Below are 25826 nucleotides of genomic sequence, written 5' to 3'. Positions count from 1 at the left end.
CCCTCAACTCTGATAGGGTGTCGTCCTCCACTTTGTACTACCGTCAGCATAACCCTTGGTCAGCTGAAAAGCAGGCTCTCGCGTGAATTGCCATTTACCGCCCAAAGCACATCTTGGCTGCGTAGTATTGAACGCCTTTTATGCTAATAAGACGCCCCGACACCTTGAAACAGAATGATCTTCCGCCCCTCCACACGAAATGAGGCCATCAGGACCAATTAGTTGCTCGGCCGCCCTCCTACATGGTCAAGAAATTGTATACCAGGTAAGAATGTGACAGCCTGCATTTCAGAGTTGACAGCGCTTGACTGGAAGCCTGAACAAGGTTACATATATCACATGCTACCTGTGAGAAAACCCCTCTTCTTCATGAAACTTAGTTCCTACAACAGCACTCCTCGCTTTCGTGGAGGATCTGTGTAACGCTACCATGAGCACCGCAATGAGTCTCCCCATACTGGCCTTTATGGTGATGCCTGTCGCTGCGGCAGACGATGCCGAGTTCGCCTTCAATCTGCTTTCAGATATCGCCCCGTAAGCTATTGTAACCCAAGCCCATGGTTTTACAAAGCTAAAAAATTCTCTGTTAGAATCCTCGCCTTGTTTGGAGATCAGTTTGCAAAGCAATTCACAAGCGAAAGCCTGACATGGGTAGACCACCTTATATTTGCGATGGTGCCACTGGGCATCATTACAGCAATCACTGGAGCCCTTCGCGTTCAAGGCATGCCTATAGCAAAAGCATTTATCGGTCGCGCCCGAGAGAATCGAGCACAAGCTGAGATAGAGCTTATGTCATCGACATCTGGAGAGGTTTGCGAAATCTTTAACGGTAACTCTATTGTCCGAGCTATGGGAAACCCTGAGATCGCGCAGTTTCTCATCTTCCCAAATCAGTATGGGCAGTGTGAGAATAATTGGAAGGAATTTGATCGGATGGTTGACCCCAACCCGCCGAAACACGATCCTGAGAAGGTATCGTGTGGAATCCACTCCTTACAGACAGCGCAAGAGCAAGGGCATCTCAGGTGTCAGGGTAAGTGGTATATCTTGTCTTTCAATTTAAACGGTTGGCTAAAAGGACCATGAAGAATACCTGGGTCGAAGCGCCGAGTTCATCCAAACTCGTATTCAGAACTTGAAGAGACAGCTTCGCAAGTTATATGCTAGTCCATCCTCCACCCCCAAAAAGCCACAGAGGACAGATAAAAACGAACCAAAGGACCTAGAAACAGCAGTAGAGGAGAAGACGGAAGAGTCCGAGGAAACGGCAAAGGATAAGTTTGAGAAGCCCCGGAGTTTGCCTCCCCGTGCAGATCGGGCATATCGAAGCCCGCCAAATATCCAACTCAACAATACATCTGATCACTTCGACAGCCGTTGGATCAAAAAGCATCATGAAATATTTCTAGCAGCCGTCACAGGAGTTCTTATACAGACTGGATTGATCGCTATTGCTGCGATTGTTGCTTACCGAGTCAGTCCTAACTCATCAGACATTTTTGAATCCAAGGTCTATGGATTTCCCTGCTACGCCGCTGGCTCCCTTTTACTGTCAATTGGTACTGGACTTTGCTCGTTTATCGTGGAGTGGAGCACTGACGAGTACTCTTGGAAAGCCCAGGTCAGTGGTGAGGCAATTTCTGAGGATAACGCACCACGACTTCTATGGTTACAAAATAAGCAGAGAGTCAACGACCAATCATTTAACGGCTATATCATTGCAGTAGGGCCCAAGAGGAGAATCGTGACTTCCAGCAGGAATGATAAGCCCGAAAGGCATCGGAAGAGGGATAAATCCAAACCCAAAGTGACCCGACGCAGCGATAATGAAGAAGTAAGTCCTAACACTGTAAGATGGCATCGATATCTGACCTTATGAATAGCTTCTTTGGGAGTGGCTTACCGTTGGAGCGGCCCTCTCGGCAGCCTTAGGCTTCACAGCACAGTTCATGGGGCTTAGAGGTCTTGCATTTCCTTGTTCTATCGCTCAACTCGGCGCTATCTTCGCAATGGCACTCATTAGGGCGGCAATTAGAAGACGACTTGGAAAACCCATAGAACACATCCGTGCTTTCCAATGGTACGAGATAGACTTCCTTGCCGCGCGGATAGTGTTCAGTAAGGGGCCTCGATCACGCTACTGGGTCTCACAGGGGGACGGTAAGGAAGTGGATCCTAAAGAGTGTTTTGAATGGAAAGTTATCACACCGGATCAGAGACTAGAGAACTCCCATCACTTTGTGCAGTTTGAAAAGAATCCAGGGACTCAGACGACAGACGAGCCAGCCGATAAGACGAGCAAGGAGCCTTCTGGACAATCTACGGATAAGAACTTTACATCCCCAACTAGTCAGCACCTTCTTCGTGTAAGGAGACGACTTGGAGATCTTTCAAGATGGAAAACGAGGTCTTCCCCCAGTGCTCTTGCTCTTGTCCAGTCGATCGAGCTCGTCATGAATGAATTCTTCCCTGCTTCCTCATCGCGTAAGTTAGAGTCTTTGAACTGGCTCCTACGAGCTGGCAACTCGGACATTACGGGGAGCCAAGATACTATTCAGTTCAGGATTGCACCAAAGAAGAAAGAAGGCAAGTTTGAGGTTGACCTTGGCCTCATAGACGCGGCAATGTCGCTTTGGATGGCCAGTGTCGATGCAAAAAAGCCCCAGAATACGAGCGAGGAGGAGAAAAAGAACAAGAGAGTCACAGATTGGCGGCGAGAGAGGACTGGAGATTCACTGATCTACGACTACTATCGAATCATTGGCAACAACCTCAAAGACGATGTGCTCAAGCGGGATATATCTTGGTGGGTAGATAATCTTACCGCTAAAATGAGTGAGCCACAACCCAGCGAAAAGAGCAGATCGTCAAAGGATGAGAAACGAAAAGAGGACGCGGAGATCGTCATTGGCTTCAATGGATTTGAAAGAGATAATGTGCAAGGTGGGAAATGGCCTTGAATATTCCAGAAATAAGGCTGACCAGTATCCAGACAATCATATCGACGGTGAGAAGAAAGAGCTAGGAGTACGCTCGGAGGACTCTCTCCCGGTTATTCTAGCCCAACATATGTTCACAAGTTTCATGTGGACAGTTGCTCAACATCTACCCGAGGGCTGCCTTCAACCGAAAGATGAAGATGCTCAGAAAGAGATTGAGATGAACCGTCATCAGGTCTTTGAATCCCATGACCTAGACCAGACGTGGCTCAAACTCAAACTTAACCACCAGCGCCTCGACGGCTTGATCAGGAAAATGGAGACATATGGAATGGGAGATAGGAAAAACATCCTTCTCTGCATGATACCGGCCCTGAGTTCCCACAAACTTCTGCCAAATCAGGTAGTTCTCAAGCTTGTTCCTCAGATGAACCAGAGCTCCGGGTGGCTTGAGATAGCCAACTGTCATAGGACGCTCCTCGCGACGATCAAAGCAGACAAGATGAGCATCGATGACAAACTAGATGTTGGGATTGTGACAGCCACCATGGACTTTCTGTCATTTGCTTGTGAAGACTATGACGAGCATAGTGCCCCATCACCAGAATTGGACGCCGCGCTCAGGCTCGTTGTCGAAGACCTTGCTTCAGCTAAATTCTCCGAGGTTTTGGAGAAACTCAAGCCTGTATATTTGAAGCAAGATCGCTGGGATGTCTTCAGTAGCATCTTCAAGCGGTTTAGCGACGCCGATTCCCTGAAGCTTTCGGACGACAACCCCACAGCAGAAATTGACTATGACTTTGCCAGGAAAACCCTTGAATTCACAAGGAGCCATGTGAAAGCATGCAGGAGCGCCGAACCTGTAAGTCCAGCATACAGCATCCCTTCACATAATGCTGATGTTCACTGAATGAAGACGTTTTACGTACGAGAGGAAGCTTATCGTAATGTTAAAGACCAAGGTAGGAAATCAAACCATCGTTTAACTCTTTGCTAAGTAACCTACCATTAGAGCCGCTTACGAGAAGCAAGGATATCTTTGGGTGGACAGCGTACCATTACGAATGTGTAGCTGAGTTTAGTCGGCTGCCTTCGTATTGGGAGAAAAAGGCGGAGCAAATTTGCAGGTCTCGCTGTAAATACAGCCGCAGCCCTCTTGATATTGCCTGTCTCCTAGGTAGGGATGCCAAGATTGAGGAAATCCTCGATTACCTTAGCTCCGAGGACCAGAAGCTAGCTATGCAGGGATGTGGTATCGATGGTATGACCCCTCTCCATCTGATCGCTAAGCGCGGGAGGCTTTCTTCTCTCAAATTGGTTGCTCGAAAAATCGACTTGCTGCCATTTCTTTCGAAGAAAGACTTTTGGGGCCGTCAACCCCTTCATGTCGCCGCCAGACTTGCACAGGAAGAAGTTGCATTGAAGTTGTTGGAGCTTGGATCTCTTTCTAATACTCTTGACGACATTGGAAAGTCGTCTGTCGACTACTATCTGGAAAGCGAAAGACGGAAGTTCGCTGGAGCGGTGCCGCCAGAGGACGGTGCTGTTTGTGACACTACACAGAATTCCAAGGACGGAAATAAAGCTAAGTCGTTTTACCTGGACAGAGAAACCAGTAGTATCCTGCTGAGGTTCTCTAGGAAGGATCCCAATTGTCGTTATACACATGGTAGGACATTCCTTCATATTGCTATTGAAGTTGCAGATAAATGCAGCATTCAGACGCTATTAGAAGATGGTTTTCATACTGATGCTAAAGACGATGATGGACGGACACCCCTACATTACTCAATCATAGCCAGACGAGAGGATATTGCCACAAGCCTTATCAAAGGAGAGGCGCTGGTTGAAGGACAAAGGGAGAGCTTCAGGTCAAATGCACTGTTGAAAGACAACCGGAACATCACAACCCTGATGCTTTTAGCACAGCTCAATCTTCTGAAAGTGGCGGAGGCGTTGCTAGACGCCGTGGAGCTGAGGAGCATTGACGAAGTTGATGATGACCGCAAGAGTGCTTTCCATCATGCAACAAGCCTCGAAATGGTCAAGTTCTTGGTCAGCAGGGAGGCTAACACGACCATCAAAGATTCATACGGTAGGACCAGACTTCAAATGGCTCTCGAAGAACCCAATGAAGAGATAGCATCACATCTGTTGCATCTTGAAGAACCAGAAAAGGTTCAAAAGGACCCATATGACGACGACCAGAACTCACTACTCCTCACTGCCTGTGCGAACGGGCTTTCCGAACTCATACCTGCCATCCTTGATCGATGGGACTACATTCTTGATGCGGGAGACAGAACTTACGATCAATCACCTCTTGCGTGGGCCTGTGAGAAGGGATATAAAGACGTGGTCAAAGCCTTGATTGCTCGTGGGGCAGACGTGAACAAGCCAGCCACTGGCTGGAGTAATCTGAGGCCGTTACACATCTGTGCTATGCAGGAACACTTCGAGGTTCTGAATCTGCTTATTGAAAATGACCTTGAGAGGTATCCAGCACCGAGCAAGGAGGATAAAGGTTTACTGAAGCTTGAGGAGCGATCCGGAAGCGATCGGACACCTCTAGAAATGTGCATCGACAATCGATCACCTGACGAGGAATGCACTAAAGCAATCAGGACCCTATTCTTACACCACCGAATTAGTGCCAGCGAAAGACTTCGGTGTCTGAAGATGATTGTCCAGGCTTGTCGCTCAGACGAAGATTCAAACTTGAAACCGATCCTTCAAGAAGGGTTCCGAAAGATTATCGAAGAAGACATCATCCAGGACTTCTTGCTTTGGCTTGTTACCAAAAGACCGTCGATAGCAACTGACACTGACACTGACACGGATACCGACGTCGAAGAGGATGATGAGGAATGCGATGTCTACGCTTTGGCATTGCTGAAACCGTTGGTAGAAGTGTTGCAGAAAGGAGGGTTCGATCTGCCAGACCTCTACGCACTGGTAACAGCACTTTCTCACAAAGAGATTCGGGAGATAATAAAGAGTCGCATCATCGATGAACACCAGGGAAAGGATATAGACGGATGGTCCTGCGCGACCTACATCGACCGCTACGACACGAATGGATCACTGAGAGACCTTGCTACTGAGATAAGGAAACGCCTACCAACAGAACAGCCAAACTCAGCACCACAAGCGCAATGGCATTGTGACTCGAAAAACGTTTGGGAAAACGTCAAGATGACCGGCGCAGAGATTTCCGGCAAGTCATGTGATCAATTCTGGGTTGAAAAAATGCTAACTTGAAACGTTAAGAGTTCACTGTCACCAAGAAATCAGACGTAGACTCATGGGCCTGTGTAAGAACAACACATTGTATTCCGTTATCAGCAGACCATTATTATTTCGAGATCGAGATCTTTGATGATCCAGGTTCGGGGTAAGATAAGTCGTACATGTAACAGTTGACTGACTGCGGCTAATGGCTATCTAGGGTCGTTGTTCTCGGCTTCTGTGGCTTCGACACTGGTGAAGATCGATTGCCAGGTTGGGTTGCAAAATCATGGGCCTATCATGGCGACGATGGGAAACTAGTTGTTGATGGGGAAGAAGCGGAAGACCCTAATGAAAGCTTTGGAGCTAACGGCACCTATAGTGAGGGTGCTATTGTGGGTGTTTATCTTGACACAAAGACTGGCGAGGGCTTTTGCACGAGAGATGGCAAGAAGTTAGAGATAGGTAAGTGGTCAGTATAAGTGTGAAGCTGCAGTATGGCTAACTTGCCACCAGGGAATGTTCTTGACAAGGCGAAGGAAAAGTTCACGGTAGGAAAGATGTATCCCTGCGTTGGCTTTGGGTTGGACCCAGACGACGTAGGGCTTCGCTTTCGGGTCAACTTAATTAGCACGGGAAAGTACCCATTCAAATATCAGTTTCCCAAGGAATAGTCTCAACCAGGATAAACTTCTTTCTTTTGCTACCTGTATCTAATACAATTGCAATGACACGGTAGTTGTCTGGGCAAAAATTGAGGTTCTGCCCGGGCTCGAACCGGGGACCTTCTCGGTGTTAACGAGATGTCATGACCAACTAGACCACAGTACCAAGCTGTTTTGTTGTGGATCACTTGTTCCACTTGCCATTAAGGTGTGCCTCTCTGCAGGTGAAGCAATGTCTACTTTGATGTAGGTCTAGCCTCCATGCTTACAGAGAACTATTAGTTTTGGGCAAGTGGCTGAGTTGAACGACGAGCGACTGAATATTATCCGTGTGTCACATACATAGTAGTGTCCATCATCCCGACTCTCTTCGTTCTTCTTTCTTATTTTCCTCCCACCTTCGTTACGCCCCTGCTGTAAGTTGTCTACAACATACGATGCGTGGTAACCTCTTGACACTGGCTATTCGCCTCGCCGTCGACTCAGCTCTCGCTCTCAGTGCAAGCCACAAGGTTCAGGTGAGTATAGTTTGCGACACTCGTCCGTCATGACTCGCCCCTGAAGCAAAGCTAAGCCTATTGAGCCACAGCACCAGTTACTGGACTTGTTCATTAACGCTCTTGCACATTAAAACAATAATTTGTTCTACTTACAAGGGCAAGTCGACGTTCAAGGTATATCTGAAATGCTTCAAATAGTACTCTGGGCTATTTTTGAGTCTTTCTGAGGCGTAAGTCCCCGATATACATATCAAATCAGCACAAGAATAATCGCAGTGCTTGAACCTAAATGCTAGTACAGGTCCATAGTATTCTTAGAACTCCTCAAGTCTCTACAGCGCGCGTACCGCAATCATGCTCCCAGCAGATGCAGGAACATACCAGCCAGGGGTGTTGGATTCCCGTGTCGTAAATTTGCAAGGTTGACTCCGAGAATAGCCGGACTTGAGGCGGTTTATTGTGCTTGCCCGCATCCTGGCGGCGCTCTAGAGCAGGCCAAAGCTCGCGTGGCCAACTGTAAGTGCACGAATCTAGACCAACCTTGATTGGCTTATGGAAACGAGGATGCTTCCAATGCTTTGGCGCTTCCCCAGCCGTTCCCCTGACGGCGCCAGAAAGGGCAAAGGATCGCGTGATCAAGCGTCAGCTCGTGGGTTCACAAGAGCCTCAACTGACTAGAAGGATTCTATGATTGGTCAATGGGAATGTCTGGCTTGGCAGCTGAAACAAGGTATAATAATGAGTGGAACGTGCGGTGGAGGACTCGGCTGTGCATTCTCGTTGCTCGTTGGTTGAATATAAATAACCAGGCAGGATGGATAGAGAAAGTGCAATCAATGCAGGGGAGTTGAAAGGATCGACAACTAGCGGGTAAGCCGCCACTGACCTGACCCTGAGGACTCAGCCTGGAGTTCGTATCTGTAGTACCTACCAGCACATCTTTCGTTCATCAAGATTCATCCTCATCATCAGTCCATGATGTAAACCACATTCACTCACGATATGTAGCATTGCTTATAGATCTTCAACTTTCCTTCATGACCATTCTTTCTGTCAACTTGTTATTGTGAATTGTGCGCCTTGAATGCCGAGGCAGGCAAAACGCCCGAATCTAGTAGGCTGGATCGTCATCCAGGGCAGGGTATGTGTTAGACAACTAACCAGGGTGCGTTTCCAACAAGCAACAATTGGCTCAATCTCCCGAACATGGTGGCTTAGGTATGTAGGCTGTCGTGATCCTACATGATGTCCTATACTCCTTGTGATGTGCTCCTGGCGTTGGCGCTTAGTCTTAAAGATCGCTGTTCCCATCTAGTTGTCACGGTATATCGAATCTGTATCTTTTCTCAATAAAGCTCATTCCCAATGTCAGCTCACAACGTCCACCTGGAGCCGGAGCCGCTACTCCTTACTCCACTATCCCTAGAATCTCAGCAATCTCAGGCATTTTTACCACCGACGCAGGACACCGACGCTGGTAACACGACGTCCGCTGCAGAGCAATCTCCCAATGACCAAGACTCGGCGTTTGTTATCCGACAAGCAGGGGGTACTTGCGACTCAGCTGGACTTTCACCTGAAAAAGAGAACCCTGCTTTCATACAATGGAGCCTGGAAATCCTCGTGCTGCTGTTTGCTGGCGCCATCTTTATGAGCATCTGCCTCATCTTGGACCATTATGATGATGAGATTTTACCAGACTGGGAAGACCTCTATATCACACTCAACACCCTCATCTCCGTTCTTGCCACTATCTTCCGCACCGCGATTGCATTCGTCGCCTTTGAAATACTTGCCCAGCTGAAGTGGGAATGGTTATCCAATTGCTTTCGTCCCCTCTATCATGCCCAAGCCTTTGATGCAGCTTCGCGTGGTGTTTATGGGTCCCTTCGTCTCATCCCCACTGTAGCTCGGCATGAGCCGTTCTCAGTCGCAGCAATCGCTATAGCTGTACTATCTCTCGGTATTGGATCCTTCACTCAGCAATCGATTCAGACATATCAGTGCCTGAGAAAACCATCACACGACCACGATCCTGCGTTCATAAAGATTGCGAACATCGTGGACAAGTATGATCTGACTGACGGGTGGGTGAGTGGAGGCAAACCTACCCTGAGGATGAATCTCAAGACGCAAGTCATTATACAAGATGCATTTGTGAATCGGGTTCAGGCTTATAACCTGGCGCCGCTTTTCAAATGCTCTTCGGGAAACTGTAACTTTCCGAATATTGCGAGTTTCACAGAAGACAAAGAGGACAAATCGTACTCTCATGCGAGCCTCGGGATTTGCAACAGCTGTTTCGATATCAGAAGCCTCGTCAAAGGACCAATGGAGTACAACGAAACGATTGACGACGTAATAGATACTCGGACAATATTCGAGTTACCTTTTGAAATCCACAACCCGTGGGACGGGCACGGCCTTCGAGGGAAACCCAGGATCACTGGCACGAACAGGGACGGCTGGCGGGTGATGACCACAACAACAGTGGAGGATTTGACATGGGCAGAAGGTATACTCACATCAGAGTTTCTCAATCTTGCTCAGATATCAGTTGCCAATCTCACCGTCCTTACAACGTCGCGGAGCGGCTGCACACACACGGATGGCAATTGGTCCTGTCCCCATGACTGCGGGGAAAGCACATTGGAAGATGACAACATATGCCTGCCCCGCAACGAGGATTCGTATGACCCTGTTGCCGCCATTTGTACCCTTTATCCTTGCCTAAAGTACTACAATGCGACTGTGGAGAATGCCCGACTTCAAGAAACAGTAGTCCAAGAAGTCCCACTACAGTTGCACGGTCGCGGATCCCTTTGGGAAAAGTTGTTTGACTTGAGGAAGCCAGGCAACGTCTCGTTCGCCGCCATTCAACAGCCATGCCCGGTGGATGGATTGAGGTATACTGATAAGAACATAACGCTACGCTCAGATCTTGACCAGGACAGCGTATATGAGGGAGCGAGTTTGGTTAACACCACCGCTCCACCTGAATGTCTATTCGAGATGTCACAAAGTATCTGGGTAAGTCTCTGCAATGAACTCTTACTTGGTCTGAACTCAAACTGTACTTCAATGAGCGACAGGGGAGTACAATGTAGGGTCAGTCGTAGTGAAGATGAAGCTGGTCATCCGGATAATGGTATACCATCGTATCCTGCACACATGGCAGCACTATACCACAATAACAACGCATCCATCGACAGCATCAACAACACGCTTAACGCTCTGGCAGAACGACTGACAACCGCATTTCGACTAGATGGGAAAAGCATAGGATTAGAAGAAAAGGCACAGGTGGAGGGAGATTTGCTAGAGACCAAGATCTGCGTCAAGTATGTGTGGCAATGGCTCATCTTTCCTGGAGCACTGCTGGTTTCAAGCACAGCTCTACTTGTGGCAATGGTGGCCAAGGATACGGTGGCAAAGAAAGCCAGCATTTGGAAGAGCTCCATCTTACCAATTTTGCTTAAAGATCATCCTGGAACGCAAAATACAGGTTTGGATGGACTGGAAGAAGTAGCGCAAGGGTTAGAGATTAAGTTGCAGCGCGGAAACAGCCAGTGAGACATTTCATAAACGTTAGACTAGGCAAGTGGCACGATTGATAGTGTTCGATTATTACAGCTTTATCTCTCCGCTTTGTGCAAACGCAACCAAATCATCCGCAGACTGACATCGTTCATATCAACGGGGAGGCATGTTAAACCTATGGTTCGAATAACTGCCCCAAATGAGAATAGCAGGCCTAGGAGCATAACGTTTTTGAGGTAGAGTGTTCTGAGTCATCATAGAAGCCATTAATTTGAGAACACACGGTGCAGGTAAACTGCGACTGGTGGAGGTTAAAAGGCTGATAACTAGATATAAGTGAGCAGGCATCCAAGCATTCCTGACAGGAGGTTGCTTCCACAACGATTCAAAGTACATAACTCTTAGGAACGTAAACATATATATGTTGCTCTGTTGTGACTATGCTTCTCTTTTATCTTCTCTTATGTGTATATATGCTATCATTACGCCTGGGGTTTTCCGTCGCTTAAATGCCATTGCTATCACACGATTACTATACCGGTAAAGTCGGACGTTGATGTACTGATCTTCTCGCCCGCCATTACACCGTTAATAAATGCATCTCCTAACAAACGGTACTTCTCCACTCCGGATTCAGAGGCTTCCACCCTTCTCAAAACGTACGGAACCTTCCCTCCAGGTATAATAACAACTACATCGCCTCTCCCGGCTTCCTCTGGGCCAAAGCCTATCTGTCCATCACTACTGACGATAAACCTTCGACGTTCACTCGTTTGCCGAACCAACTCATCGAACTCTTGGATAACCTCTTTACATGACTTGGACAAGGCAACTTGTGAGGATAGAAACCATTCAAGCCAGGCCTCATATGCCTCTCCGTACTCACGAGAGCCTTGCGGCCACCTGATGGAAGGAAAGCCTCCACTGAGGGCGTTCTCGAACGCACGCTCTCGTTGGCTGTTAGACGGTTTGTCCAGGGGAGATGATATCGCATAAGTAGACAGACCAGCCAGCCGCCGCCATTCATTAATGACCGTTTTGCCACGAGATGTTGAGCCAGGGATGATTGAAGGGTAGCCAGGTGCGGTTTCTTGAATCTCGGCAATCTGTAACCCCAGAGTTATGACAGACCCTGAATTTTGCACAGTCCATTCTGGTTTCATGTCTCCTGAGGCGCGACAATGCCGGATCATATTTGTGCGCTCAGTATACGTCAAATGGTACCGATCATCGATGGCAGCATCCCAATCTGGGACCCAATTCGGCAGGCCGCTTGTTCGGCCCTCAATGTTCGACTCATGTAATACGTGACTAAGTACATCTAATGTCTGAGATTTCTCGATCAGCACCACTGCCAGGTTCTTGTAGAGATTCGCTATAGGCACGTTGTAGTCAATAGGTATTTCATGCTTGACTTCCAGGCCTGGCGAACGTAGTCCGAAGTACCCGAATGCTCTATCCCTCGGATTTGAGCAATGACGTACTCGAAAGAGTGAGATGGCCGCTAGAAAGTCTTCAGTGTATAGTTTCCTGGGGATAATCATATCCATAAGATGTTTCATCCTTAGAGTCGCAGTGTAGATTGTTAAGCCACCGCTGGTCTCACTGGGAATGTCGAGGAAACCATGCGCAGTGCCATCAATCGGTCGACGCGCAGCCCAGCAACATGAGTTCTCGTGGTCTATCCAGGATCTGCAAGTCTCCTGTACAGTTGCCGCGTCAATAACCCGATCGCCGCATCGAAATATGACCTTTCGCGCTAATAAGAATTCCTGGACCGTCCAGACTCTGGTCCACCATGGAGCCGCGAAGAAGGCAACCAGAGAGTCTCGAAGACGCTCGTCACTCGCGTTGAGACCTTGAACTGTCAAATGAGGAGACAGAGATGGGTCGAAATGTATCCTTGTGTCGCGAGCTGTAGACTCTATGTAGTCTAAACCAATATTGAATGGTTCTGATTGCGGGGATAGGAAGGCAAGGACATACTCTGCATCTGAGTAAATGTCCCCCATCATCGCGACTTGGGAGGCGCGCTCGTCTTGATCTTGCTGGTTGATACATAGAGCATCTATCCAAAGCGGCTGGTTCAATCGAGATTCGATAAGACAACCTAGAATCTTGTGAAGATTTCTTGTCGCTTGAAAAACCTGTTTGCATACGCCCAGTGGCAGAGTGTCACCAAGGTCGCCCCAAGCATAAGAAAGCGCGACAAAAGGCGGCCGAGCTGGATCGCTCAATGAAACAGTCTGGAAATACAAGTTTGAATGCGCACCCACGTAGAGCAGCCGAATCTCATCACCTTGCAAACTCATTGTTCTCAATTACAAATCAAGTAAATACGGAACTGATTGATTGTAGGCGACTCGGAGCGCTAATCAAATCTTAATTCCCCTCACTAACAAATAAAGAGGGGTAATAACACACCAGTGGAGCTTGCTGACATCTCGTGACTATTTGCCGCTGCCATTTATATAGCTCTGTCAAATCACAAGCCTCTATCTAGGTGATGATCTTATCCTATTGCAATGCGTCATAATAAGAGATGAAAGCTGAATTGGGTATATACTCTATCACTTTATTATACTCTATGGCAACTATGCTTCTATTGTGAACGGTCTGTAAGCGAGATAAATGTTTGACTTCTTATGATATTGGTTCACTGTCGAAGGATTGTTCAATAGTTTGAGCAGAACATCAGAGAGTTTACTTGTCCCCCATGGTTCCCGTTTAGGTTTTTACACAATGAGGCCGCTGGGATGAATGTCTCATTGCGGGAATAGTACTCCATTACTGGCATCCATTTGAAGCCTAGGCTTGTAAAATGTCTTTGTTGGTTGACAGTGGGAGAAATGTTTCTGTAGGGAAATCTACCATTTACCCTATCACTTGGTCGCTCAACAAGACGAGACAACAAGTTATGGTATAACGGTCTCCCTTAAATAAAAGCGATAGTTTGACGAGACCGAACTCTACTATTCGTTGCGGTCGTAACTTTATTTACAAATCGAAATAGCAAGATCGGTTGCATTTAGCTTCACAATATATTACCATGATTATCTTGTCTGATCTGTATACTCTACAGGACCGCTCCTTAGAAAAGCTCGAGTTTAGAAAGCATTTAAGTTTTGCGGTAACACTTAACAAGATGTGTGAAAAGGTATACTCAACGGATTGACCCTTTTCTTCAGCTAAGCGGAGTGACCTCAAGATGAAGATCGCTACCGAAAGGGAATAAATATTGCTTCGTCTCGCTGGCAGCACATGCACTAAATTCTGACCGCAGGCATAGAAGCACACTGTAGGTACAGAATGGACATAATCACATGCAACCTTCGTATAATCAATGCTTGCTCATTGCTCCCAAATCGGGGCCCATTCCCTGGATCTATTCAGCGCGTGATGCGGGCCTGCTGTGATATGCATTTTGGCTGCTTGTGTGCTTGGACCCTGGTAAGCGACATCTGTTGATATCCGCCTAACGTGATCAGTGCTGTGAGTACCTAATGATAGCCAGCTTTTGCAACCAACTATCTAAAATCTTAGTGCAATTGGTATGTTCTTTTACATCTTAAGTAATACTACTCTGAGCCAGGGAAAGTACTTCTTGTGGTTGTGCTCTAAGCTGCTTGGTACCTGTTTAAAGTAGCTGGTAACTAACAAATCCTGTTTATTCGCTTACACATTGTGATTGGTTATCCAGAAAGTCGTACGATATCTGATGTGGGACCCATAAGTCACACCAAAGCGCAATTTAGCACACACGTTATCTACCCTATTGGGCCTCCCTGGCACCTGCGCCTGTCAGCAAGAACGACAAAGGCTGCTTGACAACGCTGCGATTTATGCAGGATTGTCAAATCACGGGCCTTCAGCTTACTTCCTGTCGCCGATCTTGCCCCAATATAGCACCGCACAATGACAGCTGAAAGCTGAATCACGCATACACTTCATTGCTTTATGGAACTCTCAGACCATCATGTTTCCATTTTTGCCAGTCTGTAAGCGGAGAATGCTTTTCAGACATCTGTGGAAAAGACATATCAGCTAGCAAGGATACATATATGACCCACGTCTTTGCACTCAAATCTCGTTCCCTTCTTTCCATCATTTTCCATTACATAAATTGCACTTAATCCCACCTCTCAAATACAATCAATTTATTTTTACATCCAACGCTCTAAGTCAAGGTAGATTTACCCCTATCATCCTGTTGACTCCAACTGATCACGCAACAGATGCCTAGCAAGCACGGTTACCTTCGTCTTATTCAACCGAGAGAGCTCGCGTTTGAGTTCAGAGAGAAACTCCTGTTGGTTGAATTGAACAAACCTGCATTTGGCCTAGAGAACGTTGGTCTCCATATTACGCTGGAATACTCACACGAGGGCGAGCTCACGTCATCGCACCCAGTCGAGGGAAATATTAGTTCTGAGGAGAAGAAATTGGTAGTAAATGTCGGCGAAGGTGTAAAGATTGTTGGAAACCTTGATCATTCTATTGGATATTTCGATCTCGAAGGAATGGGAACTTGGTCGAATTAGAAAGTACTTCCTGAGGAGAACATAGTTATCGTTGTAAATATAGCCCAGCAAAGACGTAAACTGTCTGCCGCAGGTCTGTTCAAGTCTCAACTTTCTCTATTCCGTGAAAGCTACTGTAGGAATTGGAGCTCGAGATACTGGTAAGACCCTGGTCTCAGCTGTTATTATCCGAAACGCCATGACAGCGCGCCGCTATTGATGCAGGTCTGGCAAATCACAGGCCATCAGCTTGCCCCGACTGTTGATCTTATCCTATTACGGTGCCGCGTCTGCATTGTCTGCCAGAGTTTGGATTGATCATGCTTTCAAAGTCAATTGTACACCACCCAAATTACTGCACGGCATTGCCGATAAGTAGCCAAGTGACAGCTGAAAGCTGAATAGCCCATATATGTGATAGCGGTGAGATGGGCGGGGATTGTCCGAAGGTCTGGGCGTATGCATAGGGTGGCAGAACGTGATAGGTAGTTGTATGGCCGAATATACATATATACCTACGTCCTCGCACTTGCGTTTCTAACCCTGCACTTCATCATTTTAATCCCATCACACCTTATTCACATCCACATCATTACTACATCCAACAGTACAAACTCAAGGTAACCTTGCCGAAATCAAGTCGTCAGCATTAACTGATCACACAGCAGATGACTATTGTTGATGGCCGGCTCTGGACAGTTCAACCTGAAGAGCTTAGATTTTATTTTTTCGAAAACTTTGGCCCGTTTGTAGTCAAGCTAGACCAACCTCTCTTCCACATAGAGGATATCAGTGTGACTGTGGAGTTCGAGAGCCCGGATCATTTGTATTCGGGGCACACAATCCAGGGAAGGGTTGAAGGAAAAGCATTGACAGTTGATTTCGACAATGGCGTCAAGATCGTTGGCTATTTTGACGACCCTCAAGAGGATCGACGTTTCACGGGATCTGGTAAATGGATTAAATAGATTATTGTGTGGAAATGATGGATAACATGACTCGCATTGTAAGAATAGCTTAGTAAGGGCATCTTCTTGTTCCATAGATAGCAGCAACCACTGTCTATTGATAGATTCGTCTTGTCCTTTGTTTTAGCGCCGAAGCTTTTGGATAGGGTAGGGCAACAAGAAAACGTCATATGGGGACTAAGGAGTTATGATGCCCCATGCAAAGTGTAAATATCCTTCATGACCTTATCTAGCTCTCCTTCGTACTAAGCCATAATCATTCAATTAGATCATTGAAGGCATCGATTTTACTTTTGCCTAGAAAATAATTTTCTGGCACGCAAAAATAACGGCTGACTAATCACATACTCTAGCTCCGGATTGGCCGGAAGTTCCGCTCCTAACCGTGGAAAGCTCTCCCGACAACCGAGGCCGATCCTCGGAGTTTTTCTCCAAAACTGTCCCAATTTGTCTTCCCTCTCAATCAATCCACAACATCCGCATCGCAATCATGTCTCTCTTCCGGACGCGGCTCATTCAGCGACCAATTGGTCTTGCCACAAGACAATACTCAACACAATCTCCGTCTCTTCCGTCGCGATGGTTTACCGACGTCCGAGCTCAATTGACCGAGCTGACTGCTGAGAAATATCCAAAAGAATGTGTGCAAGAAGCCAAGAGGTTGTATGATTACTCAGAGAAGAATTGGCTGGAGCTTTTGGCTGGACAGCAGGGATTCCTTACGGAGAAGAATTGGAGAGGAATTGATAATCATCCTTTGCTCTGGGGTGACATGGTAAGTTGGACCCGATAAACCAAGTTCCAATTCTAACCGAGTGACTTATATAGGATAGCATGGTAAGTAACGACTTCAATTATTCTTGTTTCAGCTTCAACTAAATCTCCCAGGGTATGTGCACTATTATCTTTGTCAATCATATTTCTAACATTAATAGGACACGTGAATAACGTCATGTACAACAAATATGCCGAGACGGGCAGAGTACAGTTCACCCATAATCACGCCGAACACGCAACAGGTGAAGAAAAGCAGCAATGGCTAGACCTGGTTACGCCCAAGAGCCTTGGTCTTATTCTCAAAAGCATCAAGACCGAATACAAATTCGTGCGTCTGTAACTCCCTTGGCATACTCCCATAAACTAACTCCTCCCTACAGCCGCTAGAGTACCCAGACCGAATCACAATCGTCTACAAACTTCTCGAAGCACCGACACACAAATCAACATCCCTCAAAAAGGAAGCATGGATCTTGTCAGAGAAGTATAAACGTCTTGCAGCGAAGTGTATTGAGGATACTGCTATCTACGACTATACCGTTGCCAAGAAGTCGGTACTGAAGCCATTCATGGTGGAGAAATTTCAGCAGACTTTTAAGCTGCAGCAGGATAGACAGAAGACGTACAGTGACGATGCGAATAAGTTGATCAAAGCTGTTGAGGAGCTCAAGACGAAGTATCAGTAGGCCCGAGACACGGTCCCTGGGTATTCGATGCACTGATAAGATATCTTAAGGGTCCTGTCGAAGGGAGTCCAGGGTCAAACCGCTGATAGACCTCAAGCGCAGCAAGCCCAACAGGATAGACAGTATTGAATAAATCTTGCTCATCATCAACCTTATTGTTACTGGCCAATGGAGTTCTCCTGCTTCTTATTCAAGTTAGCTTCCACTCAAAGCCGGTAGCCCGAAAGTGAGATCATCGCGTGGCTAAAACGGCTATCTCAAGAAAAGAAAAAACGCAACTAATCTTCCACACCATCCACCCATCCAGATGAAGCAAGATTTCTGTCCAGACCGCCACACTAGCATCTTAGCTCGAACCTACTCCAACAGAAACTCCCAAATGACATACACCAACCCGTGAACTGGCTCTAGCGGCTCGTTAGAGGCGGGGTAGCCACAACGCTCAGCCATTATTTAACAACCCCGTCTCCCTTCCCCAGATTTCTGTTGGATCTGGGCCTGCAAAATGGCTAACCATGGCGCGCCTACAAGCCCAGAGAAAATCGCCCTGGAGGCTTGGTCTCAAGGATGTATGATTGGTGCGCTGATTATTATGATTGGGATCACTCTTATTAATATGCGACGTGGTGTTTTGCTGCATAAACTTATTTTAATTGAGGTGAGTATGCCATTGCTTATGAAGACTCACTTCTAACTTTGATCAGTTGCTTTTAGCTATGCCGAATGGCTTCTTTACATTCTTTAGACCACCTATCTGGGGTTGGTATCTCTCTTCAACAGTCATATTTCTCATCATTTCTTGGAATCTGCATAATGTCATTTCATGGATCAAGAACAAACCCTTCCTTAGAAAACGATATAACGTCATCTACATCGGCACGATTATATTGGTCCAGCCTTACTGGGTTCTTGAAATTTACGCCAACTTTACTTACTTCAATCATCCTTACTCAAATCTATTTCGAACAACGAGACCTCTTGAAGCTCTTTGCCGGTTCGTTTCTTCCTGTCATGTTTCTCGGACGGGACGCCGACTGATAACAACAGTGATCCATGGTGGATATTTACCGCCCTCAATTTGTTCTGGAACATCAAGTACCGCTACGAGTTCAAATACATCGAACTTATCCGCATTTCACCTCGCTTCGGCCTCCTCCTTCTAAGTATGACGATCAGCATCATCTTCATAATTATCGATCTCCTCGCCGTCACACCAGTCCTTCCGATCGGATACATCAACCCGTTCTGGAAATTCTCCTTCATCTTTAAATGCTTCACAGATACTATCGTCCTGGACGACTTCAAAACCGCTCTCGATAAGCTCAGTCGGTACAAGATGGAGCAGAACTATCCACTGCCGTTTAGCAGACCTGGGAGTCAGACAGATATCCAGCCCAGATCGAGTCTGGTTGACTTTGATGTTATTTGCCCTGTGGAGAGTTCGGCTTTGGCCACAGTGGAACATTTGGAGAGGGCAGATGGGGACTCTATTTCTAGCCCACCGAGGGCTGTGAGGGCTTCACAGACAGGATTAGGGGGTAGACCATATTGATACACTAAGAGTGGACCAAAACTGACTTCCTTTCTATTCTAACTCTCTTCCATAGGCCGCTTGATGTACCCAAACTCGCTCTCGAGTCGTTTCATCTCACTTCGTGGGATCATGGCTCCCTTGAACCTATGCTCAAGTGTTTCTTTATCCCGACGATCAAATCGTTTCTTTCTCTTCTCCGATGACATTTTCTGCGCTGCGAATAGCTTGTCGCAGACCGCCATATGGTTCATCCTGGAAGAATCCCAGAAGACATATCCCAGTTCTCGCAACGGTAACATATGATATCCCCAAGTATCGATGCGTAGATACAGCCACCCCTGGCTTCGCATCCCGAAACGCGGCCAACCAAGATTATTGCAGGACGGGTCATTTTCCCATTCTGACTCTTCATCGTCTTCGTTCCTGTCCGAGGGAGGTGAGAACTTTAACGCATCTTCCAAGGAGTCGCGGAAATTAGGAGAATTGGAGCGAAGAAGCTTTGAACGTTCTTCTGGATCTGATCGTATCAGGTCACACATAAATTCCAGACCCAAAGAGGCCATATAACTGATATTCTGGTGGATCCGATACCTGTAGTCGTGAGAGAAAATGGAAAGGCTAGTAAGGTCAAGAGCGTCAAAACGACGGAGGTTGTCTTTGCCACTGGTATCTCTTGAATCGTCTTTACCATCATCTTTCGACATTGGCGCCTCGCATACAAGCACATTCTTGACGGCGTCGGCCAGCTGTTCTTCCATTTCGTCGACAAAGTTGCCTATGAGAATGGAAAAGTATTGCTCGACACATACTATTTCTTCACATTCCCAAGGCTTCAGACGGGAAATGAATAGGTCGAATTGTTCCTGAGCAGAGAAATCATGGTTCGGTGATGGGTCCTCCCATGGTAGTGTGTCATCAGCAGGGAAAACGCACGCAGAGACACCATATCGTAGGAATGCCCTTTGTAGTCTAGCGACTTCAGACCGAGTTGGTGTAAGAATAGAGTCGCCAAAACCAAGCTTTCGGACATGATTTAGATATCCGTTGATGAGAAACGACACCCGGTTGTAGAGCTTCAAAACATTGACGATGCCTGCTCTATCGGTCGGAAAGACATACGAAAAGGATTCATCAAAGTACTTGTCCAGAAATGATGAGACGCCAGTTTGGGTCGCCGGTGTAGGTGCCTGAAGAAGGGCAAGTATATGCCGTTTGTTGATAGATGGTATTGTGTTCTGAACGAGATTTGATAGTATTTGTTGCGACGTTTGGTTAAACACTCGCAAACAAGCTGGTGATGCTGAGATTAGGTCATGTAAGGTATGAGGTGAATCGATGCTTTGCAGAATAATGGATAGTAGTTCAGGTGCCAGATACTCCAAAGCCATCTTGATATGTATCGCAATTAAAGGAAATAATTTAGAAATCGTGAGAGGGAGAGAAATCTGAGTTGAGTGGTTGATGTCAAGCAAAAGGTGAAGCTTGAAGCTTAGCACCTGCCTAATTCCAGCCTCGCTCGGGGGATCACGTGCTTGGAGCAGATGCGAGGCCATAAAACGCCCGGCGGCTAATCTGCCCCACCACAGTCTCATTACCAATGAGAAGCTAGCGATCTAACCGCCGGTTGACCGACGCGTTTCTTAGTACAGGGTATTAAAAATAGTCTCTCTGTTGGCCAGAGTATCCAGCCTTCGTCTCAGGTGTATGCATGCTGTGTTACTCCTGGCGGTTGCTAGCATTTCTTTGAATCTCAATTGGCTATTTTAGCGAGATTAGTCGTAACATCCAGGTCCCAAGCAGCCGCCGTATCTTGAAGACCTGTTCGCATCAGCCAACAAACGCAGGGAATCGTGCTAACATGATGATCATAATTACTTAGCATCCTGATGTCCTTTTGAGTAGCTGTATTGTATGAGTTCTTTTGTCACATTGAATTCTTGTCGCGAGATATCTGTTGGTTCAGCGACTTGGCAATAGTTGTTAGCTTTCGTCACAGCGACCTTGTATTATGACTATGCTGAAAGACTTATTATCAAGATTGAAGATTGAGACTGTCCTGGCTATAAAGGAGGCTATGTTGCCGCTCAATGGTTACTGCAATCAGCTTCATTCAACACCTCAACTAATTCCCCTATCATTCTCTGTCACAAATCATCTATATCTATTTCACTATCTCCATCTACTATCTAAATTTTCCTAAGCATGTCGTCTCAAAACTCTTTCCAATCTTACAAGAAGTTTACCCCCAATGAATACCGTTCCTAAACCCACACTAGGCAGCAGATCTACGGACAGGACGTCGGTAGTCGAGCCCATCCTAGTCCTGAAGCAGAACGCGACTATAAGGAATACTGCCAGTGGCGTAACCAGTCTAACACGTCGGTACGATTCTACGACAGCACGCTGGAGACAGTGGCTGGTAGTCGCACTGCCGATATACAAAAGTTGCAACAGCATCAGCATCAACAATTGGTGTACCCAGCTGCTCAAGCTGCAACAGACACAAACTTGTAAGTAGACTTAAGTAACTACTACACGGGCAAAAGACTAATTATGTAGTCACGCCAGTACCCGTAATGCCTTTTTGGACAATCATCCCTTCGCGTATAGGGACATGGTGGAGAGATCTGAGCACGAAGGGCTTGCGGACGCGTCTGTCCATGAAGCGAAGTACTACCGCGCAGCATACGACACACATTATGAGAAGTCTGCTCCATTTAAATCTCGTCCGAATGGGCAGCCACCTTATGGTAGTTATGGTTCCACTTCTTCACCTACACCTCGTCCCGGCCCTTCTCAAGGATCAAGACCTCCTGCACCTAGGGACGCGTACGGAAGCTACAACTCCACTGGAAGGAGATGAATATCAATGTCTTGTGTAAGCTGGATGGTTGTTTTGCATTTGAGATGTTTGTATCGAATTTCTTTGGAGTTTTGTCTGAGTTTCATCATGTTAATTGCTACATGTGCATTGACAGCAAGGTTTTGACCTGAATTAGCCCTTGTTATTATTGACCTGGAGTGTGTCACTACTATGGCGCTGGCGTTGCGATAATTAAAGAAGAATCGTTTACTAACGGGGAATGGGTAGAACCGTATATGAATTGATTGCTATTAAATATATGCTGGATCTATCAGGGGTCATCCCAACACGTGATGTCCCAATATATCGTGGAATACACCACAGTCCGCGTGATCATCACTCCCTTGAAACTGTCTTAGAGTCTTGCTCACTCATTCCTACTCATCGGTAAGGTAGAGCCTTGTTTGAATAAAGAAGCATATAGCTCCGCACAAACGAGTTTCTCAACATCTCGAAGGCCAAGACGAGCCAGAAAAACGTTGTAGTCGATGACTGCGTGATAGAGGTCACAGGGGAGAGGCTTCTTTGAAGTAGAGACTATCCCCTCGACTGGGTCGAAGGTGAGGGTATCGTAGCGTAAGGACACTTTTTCGAGGTTTGTAGGTTTGTGGGGAGCGGAGATGAATGTGGTGGTATCAATACCGAGTCCCTTCAAACGAGTCGTGTATCGTTTGATCAGATAGGACAGACGTTCATAGAGTCTATAGCGTCGATAGTACCAAATGCTTGTTTTAGCGCTATCGCTATACTCCGAAGGTGAGAGGCTGCAATAGACACAGCCCTTATTGTAGCTATTGATGTACATATCGACATACCCGTCGGTCTGGTCATCCAATGATAAGCCAAGTCGTTGCGTCTCGGATGCCTGCCGTTTCAAATGCCTATCGAGGCGCTTCAAGACGCGTGGCGGTATGCCCTTCCGGATGACGGTTAGTAGAATATGCTTCGATGCGGAGTTAAAGACGCGCAGACAGGCTGGTGATGCTGAGATCAATCTTCGGAGATTGCGAAGCGAGTTGGTGTTTTTCAGGATCATGGTCAGCAGCTCTGGTGGTAAAGCTTCCAGAGGCATTTTGTTGGATGGGGGAATGTAAAGACGGAAGAATGAAGCAGACAACAGAAGTTGGCAGAGATGGTTTATTTATAAGCAAAAGGAGGTGAAGCCTACACTCGAGCTTATTCGGGATTCGTTCAATACTTGAAAGTTACCAGGTCACTGACCAATGATATCAATATAAGCCCTTGTTTCTATCGCTAAAGGAAGCTTATGCGGCTTAAAGAGTCAGAAAGGTTCCATGCAAGCATTAAAGTTATGAGGCTGCAAAAGTGAATACGTTGAGTGACACATTATTGTCAAAGTAGCCAGCGCCGCCATCTGCTCGATGATGATCAGCTACTAGCCGATGACAATCAAGGGAAGATATTTGAGAACAGTTCGGCCAATCAGATTATTTCAGGGTAATTGCTAGACGGCCACCATCTAATAGCACTCGTGAATATATTTAAACTTTCCACAGGGCATGATGACTGCTTTGCCAGCACATGGCCTTTCTTTCCTTGCCTTCCCTCACATAAGGTTTAGGTAGGTGAGATAGTTAAAATACCACGTGGTTGGGCGGGATAGATCTCGGGAGGGCCAACAAGCCCACATGTTGCCCTGATGCCTTCTCGGACCTCGATGCTGACATACAGATAACTGGTCGGGCGACCTGCAGATACCCGGCAGGAATTTCTCAAACATCCACCAATATTAGCCCTTCTACCATATGTTGCCAGTTAAACCGGGCGGCCAACGCAGTCGATGAAGGGCGAGTCCTTGTTGTACATAACTCCAATCATTTACAACTTGGCTGATCAGAATGACGATCTTGATGATGTAAGAACGCTGTCGCGGAGTCAAACAGACTCATTAATGGATAATCAAACGCCTTAGCCCACCACACACAGAAGTTATGTATACCAAGATAGGCAATCACCGCTCTTGATGCCAAGTCTTTTCTCACATGACTTCGGCCACAACTGGATGTAGCTTATCACCTGAGGCCAGACTGTCGTCTTGGCCCTTTATTCAATTGGCCCCGATAAATATTAGTATGACCTTTCACCAAGAATGTAAATATTTAACCGACATGGTTGCACCAGAAGTGAGCCTCAGTCTCGGCGCGGAATGGAGGCTGAAAGCCAAGACTTGGCATGGTAACATAAAAAGGTTATTTTATACCCGCCAAAGTCCAGTGAATGGTGTGATATCAACTACTCCTTGCATCCATGTCAATAAAATATGCCTCCACATATCCCCAGAAAGTCCCCTTCACTAGGCATCCGCCTTAATCAAGACACTTACGCACCTGGGGACACCATCACAGGACATATCTACCGTCAAAAGCCCATCGTCTCTCCTCTTGTCCGCGCAGTCTGCAAACTGCAAGGATTCACCTCGGCAGGCAGGATGCACAAGTGCGGAGATAAGGCATTGTCTCTCCTGAAGGACGACTGGGGTCAACCTGACATATATCAAGGCCCACTACATATTGAGATTGACGATGAGGAGAGATGGTCGTTCAGTCTGAGAATTCCCTTGTTTGCGGATGAGGACAGAGCTTCGGGCAGATATGGACCGAGTTTCATCCCTGCTGGAGAGAGGCATCAGCTCCCGCCCACGTATGTACTTCGTACTGCTGCGACTGGCGACGGCCCTCTTCTTAACACATATGTAGAGTATTTCGTTTTCGCGAAGATGACAATCAACTCTCACGGAAAGGAGGAGGAGCTCTCGGCCATACAGCCGTTCAACATGGTGTTGTATTCGCCAGATCCACCTATAGCAGACTTTAAGGTGAAGCGCTGGATACATCGACAGAGTTTCGCAAGCAGGAAACTAGCCCCTGGGCGTCAAGAAGTCAAAATGTCATTACTAGAGAAACTCAAAAGCTCCTTTCGTCCGAATCCCGAATTTTACTTTGACTTGCTTGTTGACGTCCCGACCATCATCCAGCTAGATAACCCGATACCGATACCGTTTCGACTAGCTGCTAGACCAAAATGGGAAAAGACCAGCGAGATAATACGCGATGTTCCCCAAAGTGTCAAGTTGGTTGCTGTCAATGTTGAGCTCGTCACCTGCACGAGGACTATCGCGGCACGAGAAGGATATCCTTGGGAAACACGCCTAGACCTTGGTGTGTCCAAAGCTATCCAAAATCTGAAACGGGATATCTATGTAACATCAGACCCTATTGATATTGGGAAACTGATCAACTTTCGTATTGGGCTGGAGAATGCTGGGTTCCAAGTGTCTTGGACGAGGAAGCAAGACGGATTTACGCCTTCTTTTAAGACCTTCAATATTGAGGTAACACATGAGTTAAGATACTCTATTCATGGCAAGGTCCAAGGGGAGAAATTCGCCGCTGATGGTAAACAGGCTGTGGTGATATTGAGGTCTAGCGGAGGATTGCCACAAAACAATAGTGAGAATCCTCAGGTGCGGGAGGACGATGAATCGTGGATTGTTCCACCGCCTGAGGAGGCACCAACATCATTGGCCGAGGAAATCCTGGCAAGATAAGGATATAAAATTGATGTTCCCAACACTTCCTTTAT

General features: G+C 46.8%; 9 protein-coding genes across 9 annotated transcripts; 6 read left to right on the top strand and 3 right to left on the bottom strand.

Moving 5' to 3' along the window:
- Positions 1 to 442: 442 nt before the first annotated feature.
- On the top strand, positions 443 to 6844 carry FIESC28_05376 (uncharacterized protein; the record flags this gene model as incomplete). Its single annotated transcript, XM_031159523.1, has 10 exons — positions 443 to 534; positions 591 to 1036; positions 1092 to 1837; positions 1887 to 2946; positions 2996 to 3804; positions 3859 to 3904; positions 3955 to 6168; positions 6288 to 6336; positions 6391 to 6635; positions 6687 to 6844. 10 exons carry the CDS (start codon positions 443 to 445, stop codon positions 6842 to 6844), a joined length of 5865 nt encoding a protein of 1954 aa, XP_031016406.1.
- A 1856-nt stretch (positions 6845 to 8700) lies between these two features.
- FIESC28_05375 (uncharacterized protein) lies at positions 8701 to 10908 on the top strand (the record flags this gene model as incomplete). Its single annotated transcript, XM_031159522.1, has 1 exon — positions 8701 to 10908. The coding sequence occupies one exon, from the start codon at positions 8701 to 8703 to the stop codon at positions 10906 to 10908; it is 2208 nt and encodes a 735-aa protein (XP_031016405.1).
- A 488-nt stretch (positions 10909 to 11396) lies between these two features.
- On the bottom strand, positions 11397 to 13187 carry FIESC28_05374 (uncharacterized protein; the record flags this gene model as incomplete). Its single annotated transcript, XM_031159521.1, has 1 exon — positions 11397 to 13187. The coding sequence occupies one exon, from the start codon at positions 13185 to 13187 to the stop codon at positions 11397 to 11399; it is 1791 nt and encodes a 596-aa protein (XP_031016404.1).
- A 3666-nt stretch (positions 13188 to 16853) lies between these two features.
- On the top strand, positions 16854 to 17826 carry FIESC28_05373 (uncharacterized protein; the record flags this gene model as incomplete). Its single annotated transcript, XM_031159520.1, has 4 exons — positions 16854 to 17138; positions 17197 to 17200; positions 17299 to 17468; positions 17521 to 17826. The coding sequence occupies 4 exons, from the start codon at positions 16854 to 16856 to the stop codon at positions 17824 to 17826; spliced, it is 765 nt and encodes a 254-aa protein (XP_031016403.1).
- A 505-nt stretch (positions 17827 to 18331) lies between these two features.
- Positions 18332 to 19378, top strand: FIESC28_05372 (uncharacterized protein; the record flags this gene model as incomplete). Its single annotated transcript, XM_031159519.1, has 3 exons — positions 18332 to 18484; positions 18531 to 18820; positions 18874 to 19378. 3 exons carry the CDS (start codon positions 18332 to 18334, stop codon positions 19376 to 19378), a joined length of 948 nt encoding a protein of 315 aa, XP_031016402.1.
- A 38-nt stretch (positions 19379 to 19416) lies between these two features.
- Positions 19417 to 20748, bottom strand: FIESC28_05371 (uncharacterized protein; the record flags this gene model as incomplete). Its single annotated transcript, XM_031159518.1, has 1 exon — positions 19417 to 20748. The coding sequence occupies one exon, from the start codon at positions 20746 to 20748 to the stop codon at positions 19417 to 19419; it is 1332 nt and encodes a 443-aa protein (XP_031016401.1).
- An 814-nt stretch (positions 20749 to 21562) lies between these two features.
- FIESC28_05370 (uncharacterized protein) lies at positions 21563 to 22223 on the top strand (the record flags this gene model as incomplete). The annotated part of the gene is made up of 3 exons (XM_031159517.1): positions 21563 to 21597; positions 21637 to 21870; positions 21920 to 22223. The coding sequence occupies 3 exons, from the start codon at positions 21563 to 21565 to the stop codon at positions 22221 to 22223; spliced, it is 573 nt and encodes a 190-aa protein (XP_031016400.1).
- A 367-nt stretch (positions 22224 to 22590) lies between these two features.
- FIESC28_05369 (uncharacterized protein) lies at positions 22591 to 23295 on the bottom strand (the record flags this gene model as incomplete). Its single annotated transcript, XM_031159516.1, has 2 exons — positions 22591 to 22987; positions 23039 to 23295. The coding sequence occupies 2 exons, from the start codon at positions 23293 to 23295 to the stop codon at positions 22591 to 22593; spliced, it is 654 nt and encodes a 217-aa protein (XP_031016399.1).
- A 1209-nt stretch (positions 23296 to 24504) lies between these two features.
- Positions 24505 to 25791, top strand: FIESC28_05368 (uncharacterized protein; the record flags this gene model as incomplete). The annotated part of the gene is made up of 1 exon (XM_031159515.1): positions 24505 to 25791. One exon carries the CDS (start codon positions 24505 to 24507, stop codon positions 25789 to 25791), a length of 1287 nt encoding a protein of 428 aa, XP_031016398.1.
- Positions 25792 to 25826: the final 35 nt, after the last annotated feature.

Source organism: Fusarium coffeatum (assembly GCF_003316985.1).
Source record: "Fusarium coffeatum strain FIESC_28 chromosome Unknown BRIP53273_contig_114, whole genome shotgun sequence".
NCBI lineage: Eukaryota > Fungi > Ascomycota > Sordariomycetes > Hypocreales > Nectriaceae > Fusarium > Fusarium coffeatum.
Note: the sequence above shows the minus strand (reverse complement) of the source record. Positions and strands in the feature narration are given on the sequence as shown.